The sequence below is a fragment of the Balaenoptera musculus genome, chromosome 14 (assembly GCF_009873245.2).
Source record: "Balaenoptera musculus isolate JJ_BM4_2016_0621 chromosome 14, mBalMus1.pri.v3, whole genome shotgun sequence".
Classification (NCBI taxonomy): domain Eukaryota; kingdom Metazoa; phylum Chordata; class Mammalia; order Artiodactyla; family Balaenopteridae; genus Balaenoptera; species Balaenoptera musculus.
Genome location: NC_045798.1, coordinates 38419718 through 38440437, shown reverse-complemented (window position 1 = coordinate 38440437; position 20720 = coordinate 38419718). Strand labels below are relative to the sequence as shown.

Below are 20720 nucleotides of genomic sequence, written 5' to 3'. Positions count from 1 at the left end.
TTTAATCACAGTTTCAATTTTCAGTGCTTGTGATTGGTCTGTTTATATTTTCTATTTCTTCCTGGTTCAGCCTCGGAAGGTTGTGCTTTTCTAAGAATTTGTCCATTTCTTCCTAGGTTGTCCATTTTCTTGGCATATATTTGCTTGTCATAATCTCTCATGATCATTTGTATTTCTGCAGTGTCAGTTGTTACTTCTCCTTTTTCATTTCTAATTCTATTGATTTGAGTCTTCTCCCTTTTTTTCTTGATGAGTCTGGCTAATGGTTTATCAATTTTGTTTATCTTCTCAAAGAACCAGCTTTTAGTTTTATTGATCTTTGCTACTGTTTCCTTCATTTCTTTTTCATTTATTTCTGATCTGATCTTTATTATTTCTTTCCTTCTGCTAACTTTGAGGTTTTCTTGTTCTTCTTTCTCTAATTCCTTTAGGTTTAAGGTTAGGTTGTTTATCTGAGGTGTTTTTTGTTTCTTGAGGTAGGATTGTATTGCTAGAAACTTCCCTCTTAGAACTGCTTTTGCTGCATCCCATAGGTTTTGGGTCGTCATGTTTTCATTGTCATTTGTTTTTAGGTATTTTTGATTTCCTCTTTGATTAAAGCAGTTTATCTTTCAACTCATGAAAAAAATTGGGATTTTTGTTGTTTATAAGTACTCTACTAAAACAAAAGGTGCCAAGTTCCCCTTAGCAACTCAGCTAACAGCACATTTTAAAATGCTTTTTTTCTATGCCTGTTGAAGAGACCAAGGATCAGTAGCTTGTCCCATTAAAGCTCTCAGTTTTGTTGTAGGGTCAAGAATTAATTGTCACTGGTTTTTGGTTGGTTGGTCAGAAATATTTAATAGAGAATAAAATGGAAATTGTATATTTAAAACATCTTTTGGAGTTTTTGTTAGCTCCTGGTGTGAAGTTGTTAGTTCAAAAAATGTATTAACTTTACCACTATTAAAAAACCTATCAAGAAAATTCATTATGCTAATGAAGCAAGGTGATGGATATTTGTTGTCAGTAGAAAAGCCATGGAGTATCAATAAATCTGTGTTTTGTGTGTATTTTTTCTTTAGAAAAAATTCTTTAATATTCTCAGTCTTCAACTTATCTTTTATGTAAGCTCAAAATTATGCTGACAATATAATTTCAAGGTGACATAAAATTGTATTTAACATCCTGCACAGATTTAGCATTATGCCCACAAATAAATATGAACAGGTTATAGTATCAATAATAATATCTTAAATGATTAATGACTTTTCTCCTTCTCTTTCTATTCAGAGAGGTGAGATTAGGGCGGAATGGTGTAGAAGAAATCAAACGACATCTCTTCTTCAAAAATGATCAGTGGGCTTGGGAAACACTCCGAGACAGTAAGTTATTTTCTCTTGCACATTACAGTGACTATTTGAAAGTAGTTGTGGTAAATAGTCTGTTGGAACTGCGTTCCTAACATATGTATATATCTGATGAAAATCCAGAGTATACAAATACTATGTAAGTATTGTCCTAACCTAGTTAAAGAGAGAATATTTGATAATGTTAGGAAAATTATACTGCTCCTTCTCTGATGTCCCATTCAATATATCAAGATGAAGTATTATGCACATGTAATGGAGTTGGGCTCAGCAGGCATAATGTGATATTTGATCTTTGTTGAATTGCTGTCTGTTTAGACTTTAGTATCTCTTTGTAGAGGAAGTCAATAATTAAGAGGTAATATTTCTTGTGAAAAAAAAAGTTATTCTTTTGTTTTTACTAAAACCTAAAATATAAGGAGGTTCTATCGCAGTTTAATTTGTGTGAGGATGTAAGAAATTATGGTATGCTTGATTCCATCAGACTTGCAGCTTGAAATCCAGAAATAAAAATTTGTAGTGTGCAAAAAGTTAATTTTTAGTCAGTTTAGAATATTCCCTATTTTAAAAAGAGTTAAAATTACAGTGATTCACAGAAAACTTTGCTTAACATAGCTGAATCAAAGTCATAATGGCACCAGAGGTTCCCACCATCTTTGTGTATTTGGGAGGCCAAGAATTCATCTTTCCCTTGCTGAAGTCTCAGGAATTGTTTCCCTTTTCACTTAGCAGAGAAAGGATAGTGTATACCAGCCCCTAACTTCCTGCTGTAGCAACAGCAATGATCATAATAAAATGAACTCAGCTGCTTTAGAAACAGATACAAATTAGGTATTCCTCTTAAGATCTGCCTATCTAGTTGAGATTGCATGAGATGATTCCTTCAGGGGAGAAAAATCTTTCTAATTTTGAAGAAATAGATCATGTAGCTTTGCCTATATTAGTGAAGTATCCTTGTTAAATATTTTATTTATTTATTTATTTATTTATTTATTTATGGCTGTGTTGGGTCTTCGTTTCTGTGCGAGGGCTTTCTCCAGTTGCGGCAAGCGGGGGCCACTCTTCATCGCGATGCGCGGGCCTCTCACTATCGCGGCCTCTCTTGTTGCGGAGCACAGGCTCCAGATGCGCAGGCTCAGTAATTGTGGCTCACGGGCCTAGTTGCTCTGCGGCATGTGAGATCTTCCCAGACCAGGGCTCGAACCCGTGTCCCCTGCATTGGCAGGCAGATTCTCAACCACTGCGCTACCAGGGAAGCCCCTTATTAAATATTTTAAAAGAAACCGTTATATGGCCTTCAGGTACAGTACATACATTCTACTAAGCTATAAAATTGACTAAGAAGGGAAAAGGGGAAATAAGAAATTCTGGAAATTAAGAAATTACACTGCTACAGAGAATGACACTGAATGACCTGCTATCTGGAAAAGCTACAGGAGCAGCCTCACCTTGGGAGAATTTATTAACAGTTAGTTATACACTGGAAAATAAGAAAGTTCCTCTTCCTCATAAGTAAATGTGACATGATTATTGTCTTCACATTTCAAGAGAAACTATTGCAAGACAGAGATGAGTAGAGTGAGATGATGAATGTTTGCATTGAAAAATTATGTTTTTATTCGAGTTATGCTTTTAGTAAAGTTTCAGAAGGCTGAAAACATACAGATATGATTGTAAATTGAGGAAAATTTAAAAGAGGACTCAAGAAAATACCGAGTATGTTTTCTGTCGCTTCTTTTTTCAGAGTAAAGCAATGCATAAACAACTACAGAATAACCATACGATAAATCATTCTAAAAAAGTAGGGAAGACATATGTGTATTGAAAATTGATATTAATTAGGAGAGGAGGCAACCTAGTCAGCAAACATTATTGAACACCTACTATATACTGAGCAATACTCTATTTCAGACATTAGGAAAACAAACCAGCAAAAGTTCTTTACCTTGTGGAGCTCATAGTCTAGTGGAACTGTGGCATCCAAATCAGTGGCATTTTTGATATTGTTATACCTCCTTAATATAACTGTTTATGTTTATGGAAAAAGTAAGTAAAATGAATTATGTCATTGATTTAAGTCAAATGAACTTTATATTTAAAGAATTTCTATAAATAGGTAGTTTTATTAGTAGTATTGTTATCATTTCTGTATCTTTTTAAGATCTATATTGTTATCTATGGTTTTGCTACAGTCTACTTAGAGTTAACGTACTTAAAATTTCGAGAACTTTTTCTAATCCTGATAGCTCCTATTTTGTGCTTACTGTAAAAAAAGAAAGAAAAATCAAAGTCTATAGAACTTATTGTTCTCTTCTTCCCTTTCCCTCTTCCTACCCTTCTTTACTTCCCACCCCTAAAATACCAAGAATACTTTTATTCTGAACTGACCTCTCTGACCTACCAAGTTTTTAAAAATTATGTAACAGTTATAATTCTTTTTAATTTTTTTTGCCTTTCTAATTTTCTTTGGCAAAATTTCTTACTGTTTTGCAAATAATAGTTCTTTTGGTAGTTTTACCACTTATGTGTCTGCAAATTATAATGGCAATCTTCACCATCTGTTCCTTGGCTGTGTGGGAGCAGGGTACAAAATAGCTTGATTTTTTTGGCAGAATTTCCATGAGCTTCCTGATCTTATTCACTCTTAATTTAGAGATACAAAGTATTAAGATTGTAAAATTACTTTTTCCACACATTTGGGATAGAATTAAAGAAATGACAGGTGATTAAAGATAAAAGAAATGAAAAGACCTAAATAGCTTGCTATAGGTCATACTGCTAGCAAATGACAATGTCAGGACTCAGGTTAAGTCTCTTTGACTCTAGCATCTTTGATCTTGTGAAATACCATGTACCATTTAAAGATTTCCACTATTCAGTATTATACAGACTAGAAACGTAGAGAATTGACACTTGTTGGCAGTTAAATTTTAGGAAAAACAAAATGATAACAATTATTACATATAATAACATTATTAATAATGCTGTGTTAAATATAATATGTGGTTACTTGTAAAACAGTTTGCCATTCATGATCTCTCTTCAGCTAAGATATTACCATTACTTAATCCACCTTTAGCTGATGGGTGACACTTAAGATGGTAACAGTGGTAACTGTCAGATCATGTGGTGAGTTTTCAGTTTAGTTAAAAACAAACACAATTAATTGTATGCACATATATACTAGTTTAGTTTCTGTGGTTCAACTGAGTCTGGTGTCCTCTCTTAGAATTTTACATTCTCGTGAGAGAGATCATCAGTGTAGGCTTCATGGATAAAGAATTTAGGAGCTAGCCAGGTTTAGGGGCTTAGGAGTTTAGACTTCCTCAGCATTATATTGGGTACTTTTTTAACAAATAAACTTTAAGAAAGATTATCTCTTTATTTTCATAAAGGATATATATCATAAAATTTACCATTTTAATCGTTTTTAAGTGCACAGTTCAGTAGCATTAAGCACCTTCAGATTGCTGTGTAATCACACCACCATCCATCTCCAGAACTTTTTCATCACCCCAAATTAAATCTCTGTAACACATTGAACCATAAGTTTCCATTCTCCCCTTACCCCAACCCCCCAGTAACCACTATTCTACTTTTTTTCTCTATGAATTTGACTGTTCTGGCTACCTCAAATAAGTAGATTCACACAATCTTTGTCTTTTTGAGATTGACATTTCACTTAGCATGTCTTCAGGGTTCATCCATGTCATAGCATGCATCAGAATTTCATTCCATTTTAAGGCTGAATAATATTCCATGTATGTATATACCACTTTTTTTTTAATCCATTCATCTATTGACTGATACTCAGAATGCTTGTCCTTTTAACTATTGTGAGTAATGCTTCTCTGGTCATTGATATACAAATGTCTGTTGGAGTCATTGCTTTCCATTCTTTTGAGTTAATTTTTGTATATAGTGTAAGATAAGAGTCCAACTTCATTCTTTTGCTTGTAGTTATCCAGTTTTCCCAGCACCATTTGTTGAAAAGACTGTCCTTTTTTCCTTAAATGGTCTTGGTACCCTTGCCAAAAAACATTTGACCATATAAATATAAGGGTTTATCTCTGAGCTCTCTATTCTATTCCATTGATCTATATATGTCTGTCTTTATGCCACTGTTTTGATTGTGGTAGCTTTGTAGTAGGCTTTGAAATAAGCAAGTGTGACTCTTCTAACTTTGTTCTTCTTTTTCAAGATTGTTTTGATTACAGGCATACCTCACTTTATTGTGCTTTTACAGATATTGCAGTTTTTTGTAAATTGAAGGTTTGTGGCAACCCTGTGTGGTCATATGATGGTTAGCATTTTTTAGCAATAAAATTAAGGTCTTAATTTTAAATTAAGGTTTTAGTTTTAATATTTAAAAAAAACATAATGCTATTGCACACTTAATAGACTACAGTATAGTGTTAACATTTTTACGCACTGGGAAGCCAAAAAATTGGTGTGACTTGCTTTATTGCTCTATTTTCTTTTTTGCTGTGGTCTGGAACTGAACTCACAATATCTCCAATTTATGCCTGTATTTGGGATCCCTTGAGATTCCATATGAACTTTAGAATGGGTTTTTCCATTCCTACAAAAAAGGACAGTGGAATTTTTGTAACAGTTATGTTGAATGTGTTTCCAATTTGGCTGCCTTTTATTTTATTTTCTTGCCTATTTGCTCTGATTATAACTTCCAGGACATTGTTGAATAGCAGTAGTGAAATTGGGCATCCTTCCTTGTCTTGTTCCTGATCATAGGGGGAAAGCTTTCAGTCTTTCCCCATTGTGTATGATGTTGGCTATGGGTTTTTCATTAATGCCCTTTATTATGTTGAGGAAGTTCTCTTCTGTGCCTTGTTGACTGATTGTTTTTATCATGAAAGGGTGTTGGATTTTGTAAAACGCCATTTCTGTGTTATTTGAAATGATCATGTGGAGTTTTTTCCTTCATTCTATTTATGTGATGTATTACACTGATTGACTTTCATGCGGTGAGCCACCCTGGAATATATCCCATTTGATCATAATTTATAACCCTTTTAATATGCTGCTACATTCAATTTGCTAGTATTTTGTTGAAGATTTTTGCATCTGGGGATATTGGTTTGTGTTTTTTTTTTTCTTGTGGTGTCTTGGTTGGCTTTGGTGTCAGAGTAATTCTGGCCTCATGGGATGAATTAGGAAATGTTTTATCCTCTTCTGTTTTTTGGAAGATTGTGAGGATTGGCATTAATTCTTCTTTATATGTTTGGTAGAATTCAATTGTGAAATCATCTTGTCTTGGACTTTTTTCTTTGTTGGGACATTTTTTATTACTGATTAAATCTCTTACTGTAGGTTTATTCAAATTTTCTTTTTCAAATAAGTTTTGATAGTTTGTGTGTTTCTAGGAATTTGTCATTTCATCTAGGTTATCTAGTATGTTGGTGTACAATTGTTCATAGTTTTTAGTTTTGTCCTTTTTATTTGTAGAAGGTTGGTAGTTATGTCCCCACTTTCATTTCTGATTTTAGTTATTCGTGTGTCTTCTCTTTTTTTCTTGGTTTAGTAAAAGATTTGCCAATTTGATTGATCTTTTTAAAGAACCAATTATTTGTTAATTTTCACTATGTATTTTCTATTATATATTTTGCTTACCTGAATTTTAATCTTTATTGTTTCTTTCCTTCCTCTAGCTTTGGGCTTGGTTTGCTTTTCTTTTTCTAGTTTCTTAGGATGTCAGTCTGGGTTGTTGAATTGACATCTTTCTTTTTTTATAATATAGGCATTTACAACTAAAATTTTCCCCTAAGTACTGCTTTCACTGAATCCCATGAGTTTTGGTATGTTGTTTTCATTTTCTTTCATCTCAGAGCATTTTCTCTAGTCTCTTTTTTGATTTCTTCCGTGGCTCATTGTTTAAGAGAACATTGTTTAATTTTCCACATACTTGTGAAACTTCTAATTTTCCTTCTATTATTGACTTCTTGTTTCATTCCATTGTGGTTGGAGAAAATAATTTGTAGAATTTCAGTCTCTTTAAATGTATTAAGTTGTCTTTTGAACTAGCATATAGTCTGTCCTGGAGAAGTCCCATGTGCACTTGAGAAAAATGTGTATTCTGCTGTTGGTCTTGGATTGTGCTTAGTATATCTGTTACATCTATTTGGTTTATGGTGTTATTCAAGTCCTCTATTTTCTTATTCATCTTCTGTTTAGACTTTTTGTCCACTATTGAAAGTGGATTATTGAGGACTCTATTAGAACTGTTCTTTTATGTCATATATATATATATATATATATATATATAAATATATATATATTTGGAGCTGTGTTGTTATATGCATATATGTTTATCATTGTTGTATCTTCTTGATGAATTGACCCTTTTATCAATATCATCAGTATGCAATGTCTTCACCTCACACTGGTCAGAATGGCTGTTGTCAAAAAAGTCTACAAATAACAAATGCTGGAGAGGGTGTGGAGAAAAAGGAACCCTCCTACACTGTTGATGGGAATGTAAATTGGTGCAGCCACTATGAAGAACAGTATGGAGGTTCCTTAAAACACTAAAAATAGAGCTACCATATGATCCCAGCAATCCCACTCCTGGGCATATATCCAGGGAAAACTCTAATTCAAAAAGATACATGCACCCCAGTGTTCATTGTAGCACTATTTACAGTAGCCAAGGCATGGAAGCAACCTAAGTGTCCATCAACAGATGAATGGATAAAGATGTGGTGTATATATACAATGGAATATTACTCAGCCATAAAAAAAGAATGAAATAATTTCTTTTGCAGCAACATGGATGGACCTAGAGATTATCATACTAAGTGAAGTAAGCCAGACAAAGACAAATATATGATATTGCTTGTATGTAGAATCTAAAAATTAAAAATGATACAAATGAACATATATACAAAACAGAAATAAACCCACAGACATAGAAAACAAACTTATGGTTACCAAAGGGGAAAGATGGGGGAGGGATAAAGTAGGAGTTTGGGATTAACATATATACACTACTGTATATAAAATAGATAACCAACAAGGACCTACTGTATAGCACAGGGAACTATATACTCAATATTTTGTAATAACCTATAATAGAAAAGAATCTGAAAAAGAATATGAATATATATATATATATATAAAACTGAATCACTTTGCTGTACACCTGAAACTAACACAGCATTGTAAGTCAACTATAATTCAGTAAAAATATATGTATACAATGTCTTTGTTTTAACCATTTTTGACTTAAAGTCTGTTTTGTCTGGTGTTAGTATAGCTACCTCAGCTCTTTTATCTGTAGAATATCTTTTTCCATCCTTTTCTTTTAACCTATTTATGTCTGTGGATCTAAAGTGAGTCTCTGTACAGCACATATAATTGGATCAATTTTTAATCCATTTTTCCAATCTCTACCTTTTAATCAGTGAGTTTAATTCATTTAAATGTAAAGTAAATACTGTACAGAAAGACTTCTGTCATTGTCCAATTTGTTTTCTGTGTCTTATTTTTTCTTTTTGTTCCTCAATTCTTATATTATTGCCTTCTTTTGTTTAATAGATTACCTTTTCTGGTTTACTGTTTTGATTCCTCCTTCATTTCTTTTTTTGCATATTATTTAGTCATTTTCTTATAGTGACTACGCTGGCCATTACATTTAACACCCTAACTTGATACAATCTAGGTTGAACTGATACAGTTTACTGTCAGTAGCAATAAAAACTGCTCCTATACACATCCATTCCCTCCCTTTAGTTGTTATTGTCACAAATTACATCTTTATATATTGTGTGCTTATTAACATAGATTTATAATAGTTTTGTGCATTTGTCTTTTAAATCATATGTGGGAAAGAGTAGAGTTACAAAACAAAATTACAATGAAGTTGGGTTTTACATTTACCTATGTAGTTATCTTTACCAGTGTTCTTTATTTCTTCATAAGGCTTCAAGATAGTGTCTAGTATCCTTTCATTTCAACCTGGAAGACTCCCTTTAAAAACATTTCTTATAGGACAGGTTTACTAGTAGCAAACTCTCAGCTTTTCTTTACCTGGGGATCTCTTAATTTCTTCTTCACTTTTGAAGAATAATTTTGCCAGTTATAGAATTCTTAGTTGAGAGTTGTTTTCTTTCAGCACTTTATTACTATTTTTTTTTTGGCTGCGCTGCACAGTATGCAGGATCCTAGTTCCCCGACCAGGGATTGAACCCATGCCCCCTGCAGTGGAAGCATGAAACCTTAACCACTGGACTGCCAGGGAATTCCCTCAGCACTTTAAATGTCATTCCACTACATTCTGGCCTTAAAGGTTTCTGCTTAGAAATTGGCTGTTAATCTTATTGAGGATCCCTTGTATGTGATGAGTTGCTTCTCTGTTGTTGCTTTCAATATTCTCTCTGTCTTTGTCTTTTGAAAGTTTACTATAATGTGTCCTGGTGTGGATCTGAGTTCTTACTTGGAGTTCATTGAGCTTCTTGGATGTATAGATATATATATTACATTAAATTTGGTCATTTTCAGCGATTATTTCTTTTTTTTTTTTTCTTTTTTTTTTTAAACATCTTTATTGAAGTATAATTGCCTTACAATAGTGTGTTAGCTTCTGCTTTATAACAAGGTGAATCAGTTATACATATACAATATGTTCCCATTTCTCTTCCCTCTTGCATCTCCCTCCCTCCCACCCTCCCCATCCCACCCCTCTAGGTGGTCACAAAGCACCGAGCTGATCTCCCTGTGCTATGCGGTTGCTTCCCACTAGCTATCTATTTTACATTTGGTAGTGTATATATGTCCATGACACTCTCTTACCCTGTCACATCTCACCCCACCCCCTCCCCATATCCTCAAGTCCATTCTCTAGTAGGTCTGTGTCTTTATTCCCGTCTTGCCACTAGGTTCTTCATGGCCTTTTTTTTTTTTTTTTCCTTAGATTCTGTATATATGTGTTAGCATACTGTATTTGTTTTTCTCTTTCTGACTTACTTCACTCTGTATGACAGACTCTAACTCCATCCACCTCATTACAAATACCTCCATTTCATTTCTTTTTATGGCTGAGTAATATTCCATTGTATATATGTGCCACATCTTCTTTATCCATTCATCTGTCGATGGACATTTAGGTTGCTTCCAGGTCCTGGCTATTGTAAATAGAGCTGCAATGAACATTGTGGTACATGACACTTTTTGACCTATGGTTTTCTCAGGGTATATGCCCAGTAGTGGGATTGCTGGGTCGTATGGTAGTTCTATTTGCAGTTTTTTAAGGAACCTCCATACTGTTCTCCATAGTGGCTGTATCAATTTACATTCCCACCAACAGTGCAAGAGTGTTCCCTTTCCTCCACACCCTCTCCAGCATTTATTGTTTCTAGATTTTTTGATGATGGCCATTCTGACAGGTGTGAGATGATATCTCATTGTAGTTTTGATTTGCATTTCTCTAATGATTAATGATGTTGAGCATTCTTTCATGTGTCTGTAGGCCATCTGTATATCTTCTTTGGAGAAATGTCTATTTAGGTCTTCTGCCCATTTTTGGATTGGGTTGTTCGTTTTTTTGTTATTGAGCTGCATGAGCTGCTTGTAAATCTTGGAGATTAATCCTTTGTCAGTTGCTTCATTTGCAAATATTTTCTCCCATTCTGATGGTTGTCTTTTGGTCTTGTTTATGGTTTCCTTTGCTGTGCAAAAGCTTTTAAGTTTCATTAGGTCCCATTTGTTTATTTGTGTTCTTATTTCCATTTCTCTGGGAGCTGGGTCAAAAAGAATCTTGCTGTGATGTATGTCATAGAGTGTTCTGCCTATGTTTTCCTCTAAGAGTTTGATAGTGTCTGGCCTTACACTTAGGTCTTTAATCCATTTGGAGTTTATTTTTGTGCATGGTGTCAGGGAGTGTTCTAATTTCATACTTGTACATGTACCTGTCCAATTTTCCCAGCACCACTTATTGAAGAGGCTGTCTTTTCTCCACTGTATATTCTTGCCTCCTTTATCAAAGATAAGGTGGCCATATGTGTGTGGGTTTATCTCTGGGCTTTCTATCCTGTTCCATTGATCTATATTTCAGTTTTTGTGCCAGTACCAAACTGTCTTGATTACTGAAGCTTTGTAGTATAGTCTGAAGTCAGGGAGCCTGATTCCCCCAGCTCCATTTTTCGTTCTCAAGATTGCTTTGGCTATTCGGGGTCTTTTGTGTTTCCATACAAATTGTGAAATTTTTTGTTCTAGTTCTGTGAAAAATGCCAGTGGTAGTTTGATAGGGATTGCATTGAATCTGTAGATTGCTTTGGGTAGTAGAGTCATTTTCACAATGTTGATTCTTCCAATCCAGGAACATGGTATATCTCTCCATCTATTTGTATCATCTTTAATTTCTTTCATCAGTGTCTTATAATTTTCTGCATACAGGTCTTTTGTCTCCTTAGGTAGGTTTATTCCTAGATATTTTATTCTTTTGTTGCAATGGTAAACGGGAGTGTTTTCTTAATTTCACTTTCAGATTTTTCGTCATTAGTGTATAGAAATGCAAGCGATTTCTGTGCATTAATTTTGTATCCTGCTACTTTACCAAATTCATTGATTAGCTCTAGGAGTTTTCTGGTATCATCTTTAGGATTCTCTATGTATAGTATCATGTCATCTGCAAATAGTGACAGCTTTACTTCTTCTTTTCCGATTTGGATTCCTTTTATTTCTTTGTCTTCTCTGATTGCTGTGGCTAACACTTCCAAAACTATGTTGAATAATAGTGGTGAGAGTGGGCAACCTTGTCTTGTTCCTGATCTTAGTGGAAATGGTTTCAGTTTTTCACCATTGAGGACAATGTTGGCTGTGGGTTTGTCATATATGGCCTTTATTATGTTGAGGAAAGTTCCCTCTATGCCTACTTTCTGCAGGGCTTTTATCATAAATGGGTGTTGAATTTTGTCGAAAGCTTTCTCTGCATCTATTGAGATGATCATATGGTTTTTCTCCTTCAATTTGTTAATATGGTGTATCACATTGATTGATTTGCGTATACTGAAGAATCCTTGCATTCCTGGGATAAACCCCACTTGATCATGGTGTATGATCCTTTTAATGTGCTGTTGGATTCTGTTTGCGAGTATTTTGTTGAGGATTTTTGCATCTATGTTCATCAGTGATATTGGCCTGTAGTTTTCTTTCTTTGTGACATCTTTGTCTGGTTTTGGTATCAGGGTGATGGTGGCCTCGTAGAATGAGTTTGGGAGTGTTCCTCCCTCTGCATATTTGGAAGAGTTGAGAAGGATAGGTGTTAGCTCTTCTCTAAATGTTTGATAGAATTCACCTGTGAAGCCATCTGTCCTGGGCTTTTTGTTTGTTGGAAGGTTTTTTAATCACAGTTTCAATTTCAGTGCTTGTGATTGTCTGTTCATATTTTCTATTTCTTCCTGGTTCAGTCTCGGCAGTTTGTGCATTTCTAAGAATCTGTCCATTTCTTCCAGGTTGTCCATTTTATTGGCATAGAGTTGCTTGTAGTAATCTCTCATGATCTTTTGTATTTCTGCAGTGTCAGTGGTTATTTCTCCTTTTTTCATTTCTAATTCTATTGATCTGAGTCTTCTCCCTTTTTCTCTTGATGAGTCTGGCTAATGGTTTATCAATTTTGTTTATCTTCTCAAAGAACCAGCTTTTAGTTTCATTGATTTTTGCTATTGTTTCCTTCATTTCTTTTCATTTATTTCTGACCTGATCTTTATAATTTCTTTCCTTCTGCTGGCTTTGGGGTTTTTTTGTTCTTCTTTCTCTAATTGCTTTAGGTGAAGGTTAGGTTGTTTATTCGAGATGTTCCTGTTTCTTGAGGTAGGCTTGTATTGCTATAAACTTCCCTCTTAGCACTGCTTTTGCTGCGTCCCATAGGTTTTGAGTCGTCGTATCTCCATTGTCATTTATTTCTATGTATTTTTTGATTTCCCCTTTGATTTCTTCAGTAATCACTTCATTATTAAGTAATGTATTGTGTAGCCTCCATGTGTTTGTATTTTTTACAGATCTTTTCCTGTAATTGATATCTAGTCTCATAGCGTTGTGGTCGGAAAAGATACTTGATACGATTTCAATTTTCTTAAATTTACCAAGGCTTGATTTGTGACCCAAGATATGATCTATCTTGGAGAATGTTCCATGAGCACTTGAGAAAAATGTGTATTCTGTTGTTTTTGGGTGGAATGTCCTATAAATATCAATTAAGTCCATCTTGTTTAATGTATCATTTAAAGCTTGTGTTTCCTTATTTATTTTCATTTTGGATGATCTGTCCATTGGTGAAAGTGGGGTGTTAAAGTCCCCTACTATGATTGTGTTGCTGTCGATTTCCCCTTTTATGGCTGTTAGTACTTGCCTTATGTATTGAGGTGCTCCTATGTTGGGTGCATAAATATTTACAATTGTTATACCTTCCTCTTGGATCGATCCCTTGATCATTATATAGTGTCCTTCTTTGTCTCTTGTAATAGTTTTTATTCTAAAGTCTATTTTGTCTGATATGAGAATTGCTACTCCAGCTTTCTTTTGATTTCCATTTGCATGGAATATCTTTTTCCATCCCCTCACTTTCAGTCTGTATGTGTCTCTAGGTCTGAAGTGGGTCTCTTGTAGACAGCATATATATGGGTCTTGTTTTTGTATCCATTCAGCCAGCCTGTGTCTTTTGGTGGGAGCATTTAATCCATTTACATTCAAGGTAATTATCGATATGTATGTTCCTATTCCCATTTTCTTAAATGTTTTGGGTTTGTTATTGTAGGTGTTTTCCTTCTCTTGTGTTTCTTGCCTAGAGAAGTTCCTTTAGCATTTGTTGTAAAGCTGGTTTGGTAGTGCTGAACTCTCTCAGCTTTTGCTTGTCTGTAAAGGTTTTAATTTCTCCATCGAATCTAAATGAGATCCTTGCTGGGTAGAGTAATCTTGGTTGTAGGTTCTTCTCCTTCACCACTTTAAGTATATCCTGCCACTCCCTTCTGGCTTGCAGAGTTTCTGCTGAAAGATCAGATGTTAACCTTATGGGGATTCCCTTGTGTGTTATTTGTTTTTTATCCCTTGCTGCCTTTAATATGTTTTCCTTATATTTAATTTTTGACAGTTTGATTAATATGTGTCTTGGCGTGTTTCTCCTTGGGTTTATCCTGTATGGGACTCTCTGTGCTTCCAGGACTTGATTAACTATTTCCTTTCCCATATTAGGGAAGTTTTCAACTATAATCTCTTCAAATATTTTCTCAGTCCCTTTCTTTTTCTCTTCTTCTTCTGGGACCCCTATAATTCGAATGTTGGTGCGTTTAATGTTGTCCCAGAGGTCTCTGAGACTGTCCTCAGTTCTTTTCATTCTTTTTTCTTTATCCTGCTCTGCAGTAGTTATTTCCACCATTTTATCTTCCAGGTCACTTATCCTTTCTTCTGCCTCAGTTATTCTGCTATTGATCCCATCTAGAGTATTTTTAATTTCATTTATTGTGTTTTTCATCATTGCTTGATTCCTCTTTAGTTCTTCTACGTCCTTGTTAAATGTTTCTTGCATTTTGTCTATTCTATTTCCAAGATTTTGGATCATCCTTACTATCATTATTCTGAATTCTTTTTCAGGTAGACTACCTATTTCCTCTTCATTTGTTAAGTCTAGTGTGTTTTGACCCTGCTCCTTCATCTGCTGTGTGTTTTTCTGTCATCTCATTTTGCTTATCTTACTGTGTTTGGGGTCTCCTTATCACAGGTTGCAGGTTTGTAGTTCCCGTTGTTTTTGGTATCTGTCCCCAGGGGCTAAGGTTGGTTCAGTGGGTTGTGTAGCCTTCCTGGTGGAGGGAACTAGTGCCTGAGCTCTGGTGGATGAGGCTGGATCTTGTCTTTCTGGTGGGCACGTCCACGTCTGGTGGTGTATTTTGGGGTGTCTGTGGCCTTATTATGATTTTAGGCAGCCTCTCTGCTAGTGGATGGGGCTGTGTTCCTGTCTTGCTAGTTGTTTGGCATAGGGTGTTCAGCACTGTAGCTTGCTGGTCATTGAGTGATGCTGGGTCTTGATGTTGAGATGGAGATCTCTGAGAGATTTTTGCCGTTTGGTATTACGTGGAGCTGGGAGGTCTCTTGTGGACCAGTGTCCTGAAGTTGGCTCTCCCACCTCCGAGGTACGGCCCTGATGCCTGGCTGAAGCACCAAGAGCCTTTCGTCCACACGGCTCAGAGTAAAAGGGAGAAAAAATAGAAAGAAAGAAAGGAAGGAAGGAAGGAAGGAAGGAAGGGAAGGAAGGAAGGAAGGAGGAAGGAAGGAAGGAAGGAAGGAAGGAAGGAAGAAAGAAAGAAAGAAAGAAAGAAAGAAAGGAAGAAAGGAAAGAAAGAAAGAAGCTATAATATAGTGAAGTAAAATAAAGCTATTATAAAGCAAAGGTATACAGACAAAATCTCCCCCAGAAGCATATGCATATACACTCACAAAAAAAAAAAAAAGGAAAAGGGGAAAAATTAATATATCCTGCTCCCAAAGTCCACCTCCTGAATTTGGGATGATTCGTTGTCTATTCAGGTATTCAACAGATGCAGGCACATCAAGTTGTTTGTGGAGTTTTAATCCGCTTCTTCTGAGGCTGCTGGGAGAGATTTCCTCTCCTCTTCTCTGTTCACACAGCTCCTGGGGATCAGCTTTGGATTTGGACCCGCCTCTGCGTGTAGGTCGCCTGAGGGCGTCTGTTCCCCGCCCAGACAGGACGGGGTTAAAGGAGCAGCTGCTTCGGGGACTCTGGCTCACCCAGGCCGCGGGGAGGGAGGGGTACAGAGGAGGCGGGGCGAGCCTGCGGCGTCAGAGGCCGGCGTGACGTTGCAGCAGCCTGAGGCGCGCCGTGCGTTCTCCCGGGGATGTTGTCCCGGGATCACGGGACGCTGGCAGTGGCGGGCTGCACGGGCTCCCGGGAGGGGCGGCGCGGAGAGTGACCTGTGCTCGCACACAGGCTTTCTGGAGGCGGCACCAGCAGCCCCAGCGTCTCACGCCCGTCTCTGGGGTCCGCGCTGACCACCGCGGCTCGCGCCAGTCTCTGGAGTTCGTTTCGGCGGCGCTCTGAATCCCCTCTCCCTGCCCGCCGCGAAACAAAGAGGCAAGAAAAAGTCTCTTGCCTCTTTGGCAGCTGCAGACTTTTTCCCCAGACTCCCTCCCGGCTAGCTGTGGTGCACTAACCCCTTCAGGCTATGTTCACGCCGCCAACCCCAGTCCTCTCCCTGTGACCGAGCCTCAGCTCCCAGCCCCGCCCGCCCCGGCGGCTGAGCAGACAAGCCTCTCGGGCTGGTGAGTGCTGGTCAGCGCCGAGCCTCCGTGCGGGAAGTGCGGGAATCTCTCCGCTTTGCCCTCCGCACCTCTGTGGCTGCGCTCTCCTCCGTGGCTCCGAAGCTTCCCCCCTCTGCCACCCGCAGTCTCTGCCCGCGAAGGGGCTCCTAGTGCGTGGAAATCTTTCCTCCTTCACAGCTCCCTCCCACTGGTGCAGGTGCCGTCCCTATTCTTTTGTCTCTGTTATTTCTTTTTTCTTTTGCCCTACCCAAGTACCGGGGGAGTTTCTTGCCTTTTGGGATGTCTGACGTCTTCTGCCAGCGTTCAGTGGGTGTTCTGTAGGAGCAGTTCCACGTGTAGATGTATTTCTACTGTATCTGTGGGAAGGAAGGTGATCTCCGCGTCTTACTCTTCCGCCATCTTCTCTCCTCCCCCCCGATTATTTCTTTAAATATTCTTTCTGCCCCTTTCTCTCCTTTCCTGGGACTCCTGTAATGTGTATGTTGGTCTACTTTATGGTGTCCCAGAAGCCCCTTAGGTTCCATTCACTTCTTCTTTCTGTTCCTCATACTTGATAATTTCAGTTTTCCTATCTTTGAGTTCGCCGGTTCTTCTGCCTGCTCAAATCTGTTGTTGAACCTCTCTAGCACATTTTTAGTTTCAGCTTTTGTACGTTTCAGTGCCAGAATTTACATTTGGTTCTTTTTTCTGTCTTTTTATTAATATATTCTATTTGTTAAGGTATCATACTCCTGGTTTCCTTTAGTTCTTTGTCCTTGGTTTCCTTTAGCTGTTTGAGCACATTTAAGACATTTAAAGTCTTTGTTTTGTAAAACCAATGTCTGGGTTTCCCCAGTGAGGTTTTCTGTTGTTTTCTTTATTCCTTGTATGTGGGCCATACTTCTCCTGTTTTGTTTTGTTTTGTTTTTACCTGCTTTGTAATTTTTTGTTGTGAACTGGACATATTGAACACTGTAATGTTGTAACTCTGGAATCAGAATTCCTTCCTTGTAGAGTCTGCAAGCAACAGCTTGTTGTGGGCTCCAGTCATCCGTTTGTTTAGTGACTTTCTGGAACTATTCTTATGAAGTCTGTATTCCTTGTGTGTGTTCATTTAAGTCCCCTTTCCATTATCTCAGCAGTCAGCCAGTGACAAACATCTCCTTAAATGCCACAATTTAGCACCCTCTTTCTTCATTGAACGTTTCCTTGCTTGTTGTAAGTTTTTTCTTAGATTTCAGAGTTCCAAAAAAGTTGTTCCTGATAGTTTTGTGAGCTTAATGGTTAGTTACTTCAGTGGAAGGGCAGCTTCTTAGAGCTCCCTCTTCTGCCATTTTTGGTGACATCAGTTAGATTGTTTTTTATGGAACATGATTCCTATATTACCAGTTATTTATTGAAAGGTAAATTTTTTATAAATGGAACACTCTATATATTGATGGTAATTCAGTAAAGCTAAATTTATCCTTCTTTATTTATTAGTTCTGGCATGATTATATGGTATTATGTAAAGCCTAAACATCTTAATTTAGAAGCAGAAATAATTACTTTTATAATTCTCCCAGGATTTCCCATACTTGTATCCCATACTTGTCTCATTTTAAAACTACTCTAAGATGGTATGTCATCTATAAAAAGACTAGGTCCATCTGAAACAGCAAGAGAAAATGCACCAAAACTTGCTCTGCTTCCTTTTAAAATCTATCTTATATGATAATTTTAAAGCAGGATTTCTCACCTTCAACACTAGACCAGAGAAATCTTTCTCGTATCTGTTGTCCTGAACATTGTAGGATGATTAGCAGTATCCCTGGTCTCTACCCACCAGATGTCAGTAGCATCCCTTCCCCAGTTATGACAACAAAAAAATGTACCCAGACATTTCTGACATATTCAGACATTGCTGAATACCCCCGAGGGGCCAAAACTGTCCCTGATTGAGAACCACTGTTTTAAGGTAAAATTTGTGCCAAGACCATGTACTTCACAAGGAGTGACAACCCTTTTTTCCCCTCATTTTACAAATTAGTCAATTAAGATCAGGAAGCTAGAATCATCTAGTTGGGCAGTTCTCTTGGCCATTAAGGAAAGAAAATGGTGGAAAAGCTCTTTTCTCATTCGCTGTTAGTACTACAGCTTCTTTTGGTTAAATGTGTTGTTTCATTCCCAAATTTATCTGATAGTTCACTGTATCTGAGATGCACAACAATAGTTATTTCTTGCCTGGAATACCCAGACGATTCAATAGAACCGTGATTCCTTTATATAAGAAATTAAGATTGTAAAATCAGGTCAGTTAGTTTTTGTTTGTTTACTCTTCTTTATCTTTTTCTCTAAAGGAACATGAGATGATTGTATCAAAATAATTATTGAATATTTTGATGATAACATTTCAGTGATGTTTTATTATACTCCTGTATCTTTAAAAAACTTTTTTCCTGAAATTTATTTTTAGCTGTACTTTCTATAGCGTATTTAAGCTCCAAAAGAAGATATTTGTAGTACTAGTTTCTTTTTTTTTTTTTTAACATCTTTATTGGAGTATAATTGCTTTAGTACTAGTGTCATATGGTATTTTCTTCTGTGTCATGAATATTTGCATTGCCACATACAGTTTTATGTTATTAAGTATGTGTGGGTCTTGCTCCCCATCAAATTTAAAACTCTTGAAGATTCTGTGTTAAGGTTTTATATCCCTGCTGTCTTTTCCCAATAGCCATTTCATAAATAGTTCACTGAGTTGTCCCTTAATCACTTAATTCAGGGAAGGTAACTAGTCTGAAAATATAATTCAAAATACTTTGCTCCAATTCAGTATTTTATAATAACCTATAATGGAAAGGAATCTGAAAAAACAAAAATACACATATATATATACATATATATGTGTATACACATACATATAACTGAATCACTTAGCTATACACCTGAAACTAACACAGTATTGTAAATCAACTTCAATTAAAAAAAAATACTTTGCTCTTATAGAGATATTGAGTCGGGGGGAGGGGAATACTGATCATCTAGATTCTAGATGAGTAAAAATATTTCAGTAACAAATTATTAATTATACCCAGGACCACTAAGAAGTAACTTTGATTTCTAGTTTGCTGTAGAGCAGATTAACGAGCAAAATACTGCATTTGAAAGTAATCAACTTTGAGTACGATTTGTCATGCTATAGTTTCTGAAAAGTCTTTTCTGTAGTCCTAACTGCTTTTGCACATCTTATACTACAGTGTATTTTAAAACAAACCTTAATAATACTTGACTTGTAATATTCAAATTAAACTGGAGGTATAGATGATAATTATAGGTGACTTTGAAGATAATTGGTTCACGAATTACATAATTAATGATCAATACCTGTTGATTAATAATCCTAATAAAGCTTACTGTAATGGGGTTCAACCCATTTGGAATTTGTGGTTCACAAGTTATTTGTATGTAGGAAGTCATTAGTAGTTGGTACAGAATCATTGCTTCAGTTTTGTTTCTGTTTTCAGCTGTAGCGCCAGTTGTACCTGATTTAAGTAGTGACATTGACACAAGTAACTTTGATGACTTGGAAGAAGATAAAGGAGATGAAGAAACATTCCCTATACCTAAAGCTTTTGTTGGCAATCAACTACCCTTTGTAGGATTTACATATTATAGCAATCGTAGGTAAGTATGCTACACATTGATATTTGGAGTAGGTACTGACTTTATTGTAGTCATGTTATTTTCTTAGGGATATCTAAAAATCACTTTAAGAACATTTAAAGTAGATTTAATGGTGTATAAAGAGATATATTATTATGCCACTTTTCAACAATGCATTAGATTTCCAATTTCATATTTAATATCTTTCAGACTCATCCATGCTCAGGATATTGTTTTTCAGAAATTCTTTGCTGAATGATACCCTATATATCTTCAAGTTACAACAATTAATAGGTCAAGAGATTCTCTTAATACTGATATTTTGGTTAATCATGTTATCCGAAGAGTTCTGCTTTTATAATACATTTTGGAACAACATACAGTTTTCTAGCATTATCATCACTATATTGATGTTACGAAAGGCCTGTAGTTTTCAGTTCTTCAAAAATTAAGTGATTCCTC

The 20720-nt window shown here is 36.2% G+C and overlaps 1 protein-coding gene across 1 annotated transcript in view; it reads left to right on the top strand.

Annotated features, from left to right (window-relative positions):
* Window positions 1-20720, top strand: part of ROCK1 (Rho associated coiled-coil containing protein kinase 1) — a 150526-nt gene that overhangs the window by 69980 nt on the left and 59826 nt on the right. Inside the window, exons 9-10 of the mRNA XM_036823051.1 lie at window positions 1273-1364; window positions 20120-20279. Of these exons, the coding sequence (XP_036678946.1) occupies window positions 1273-1364; window positions 20120-20279 (252 nt within the window). The remainder of the gene's footprint in view (window positions 1-1272; window positions 1365-20119; window positions 20280-20720) is intronic.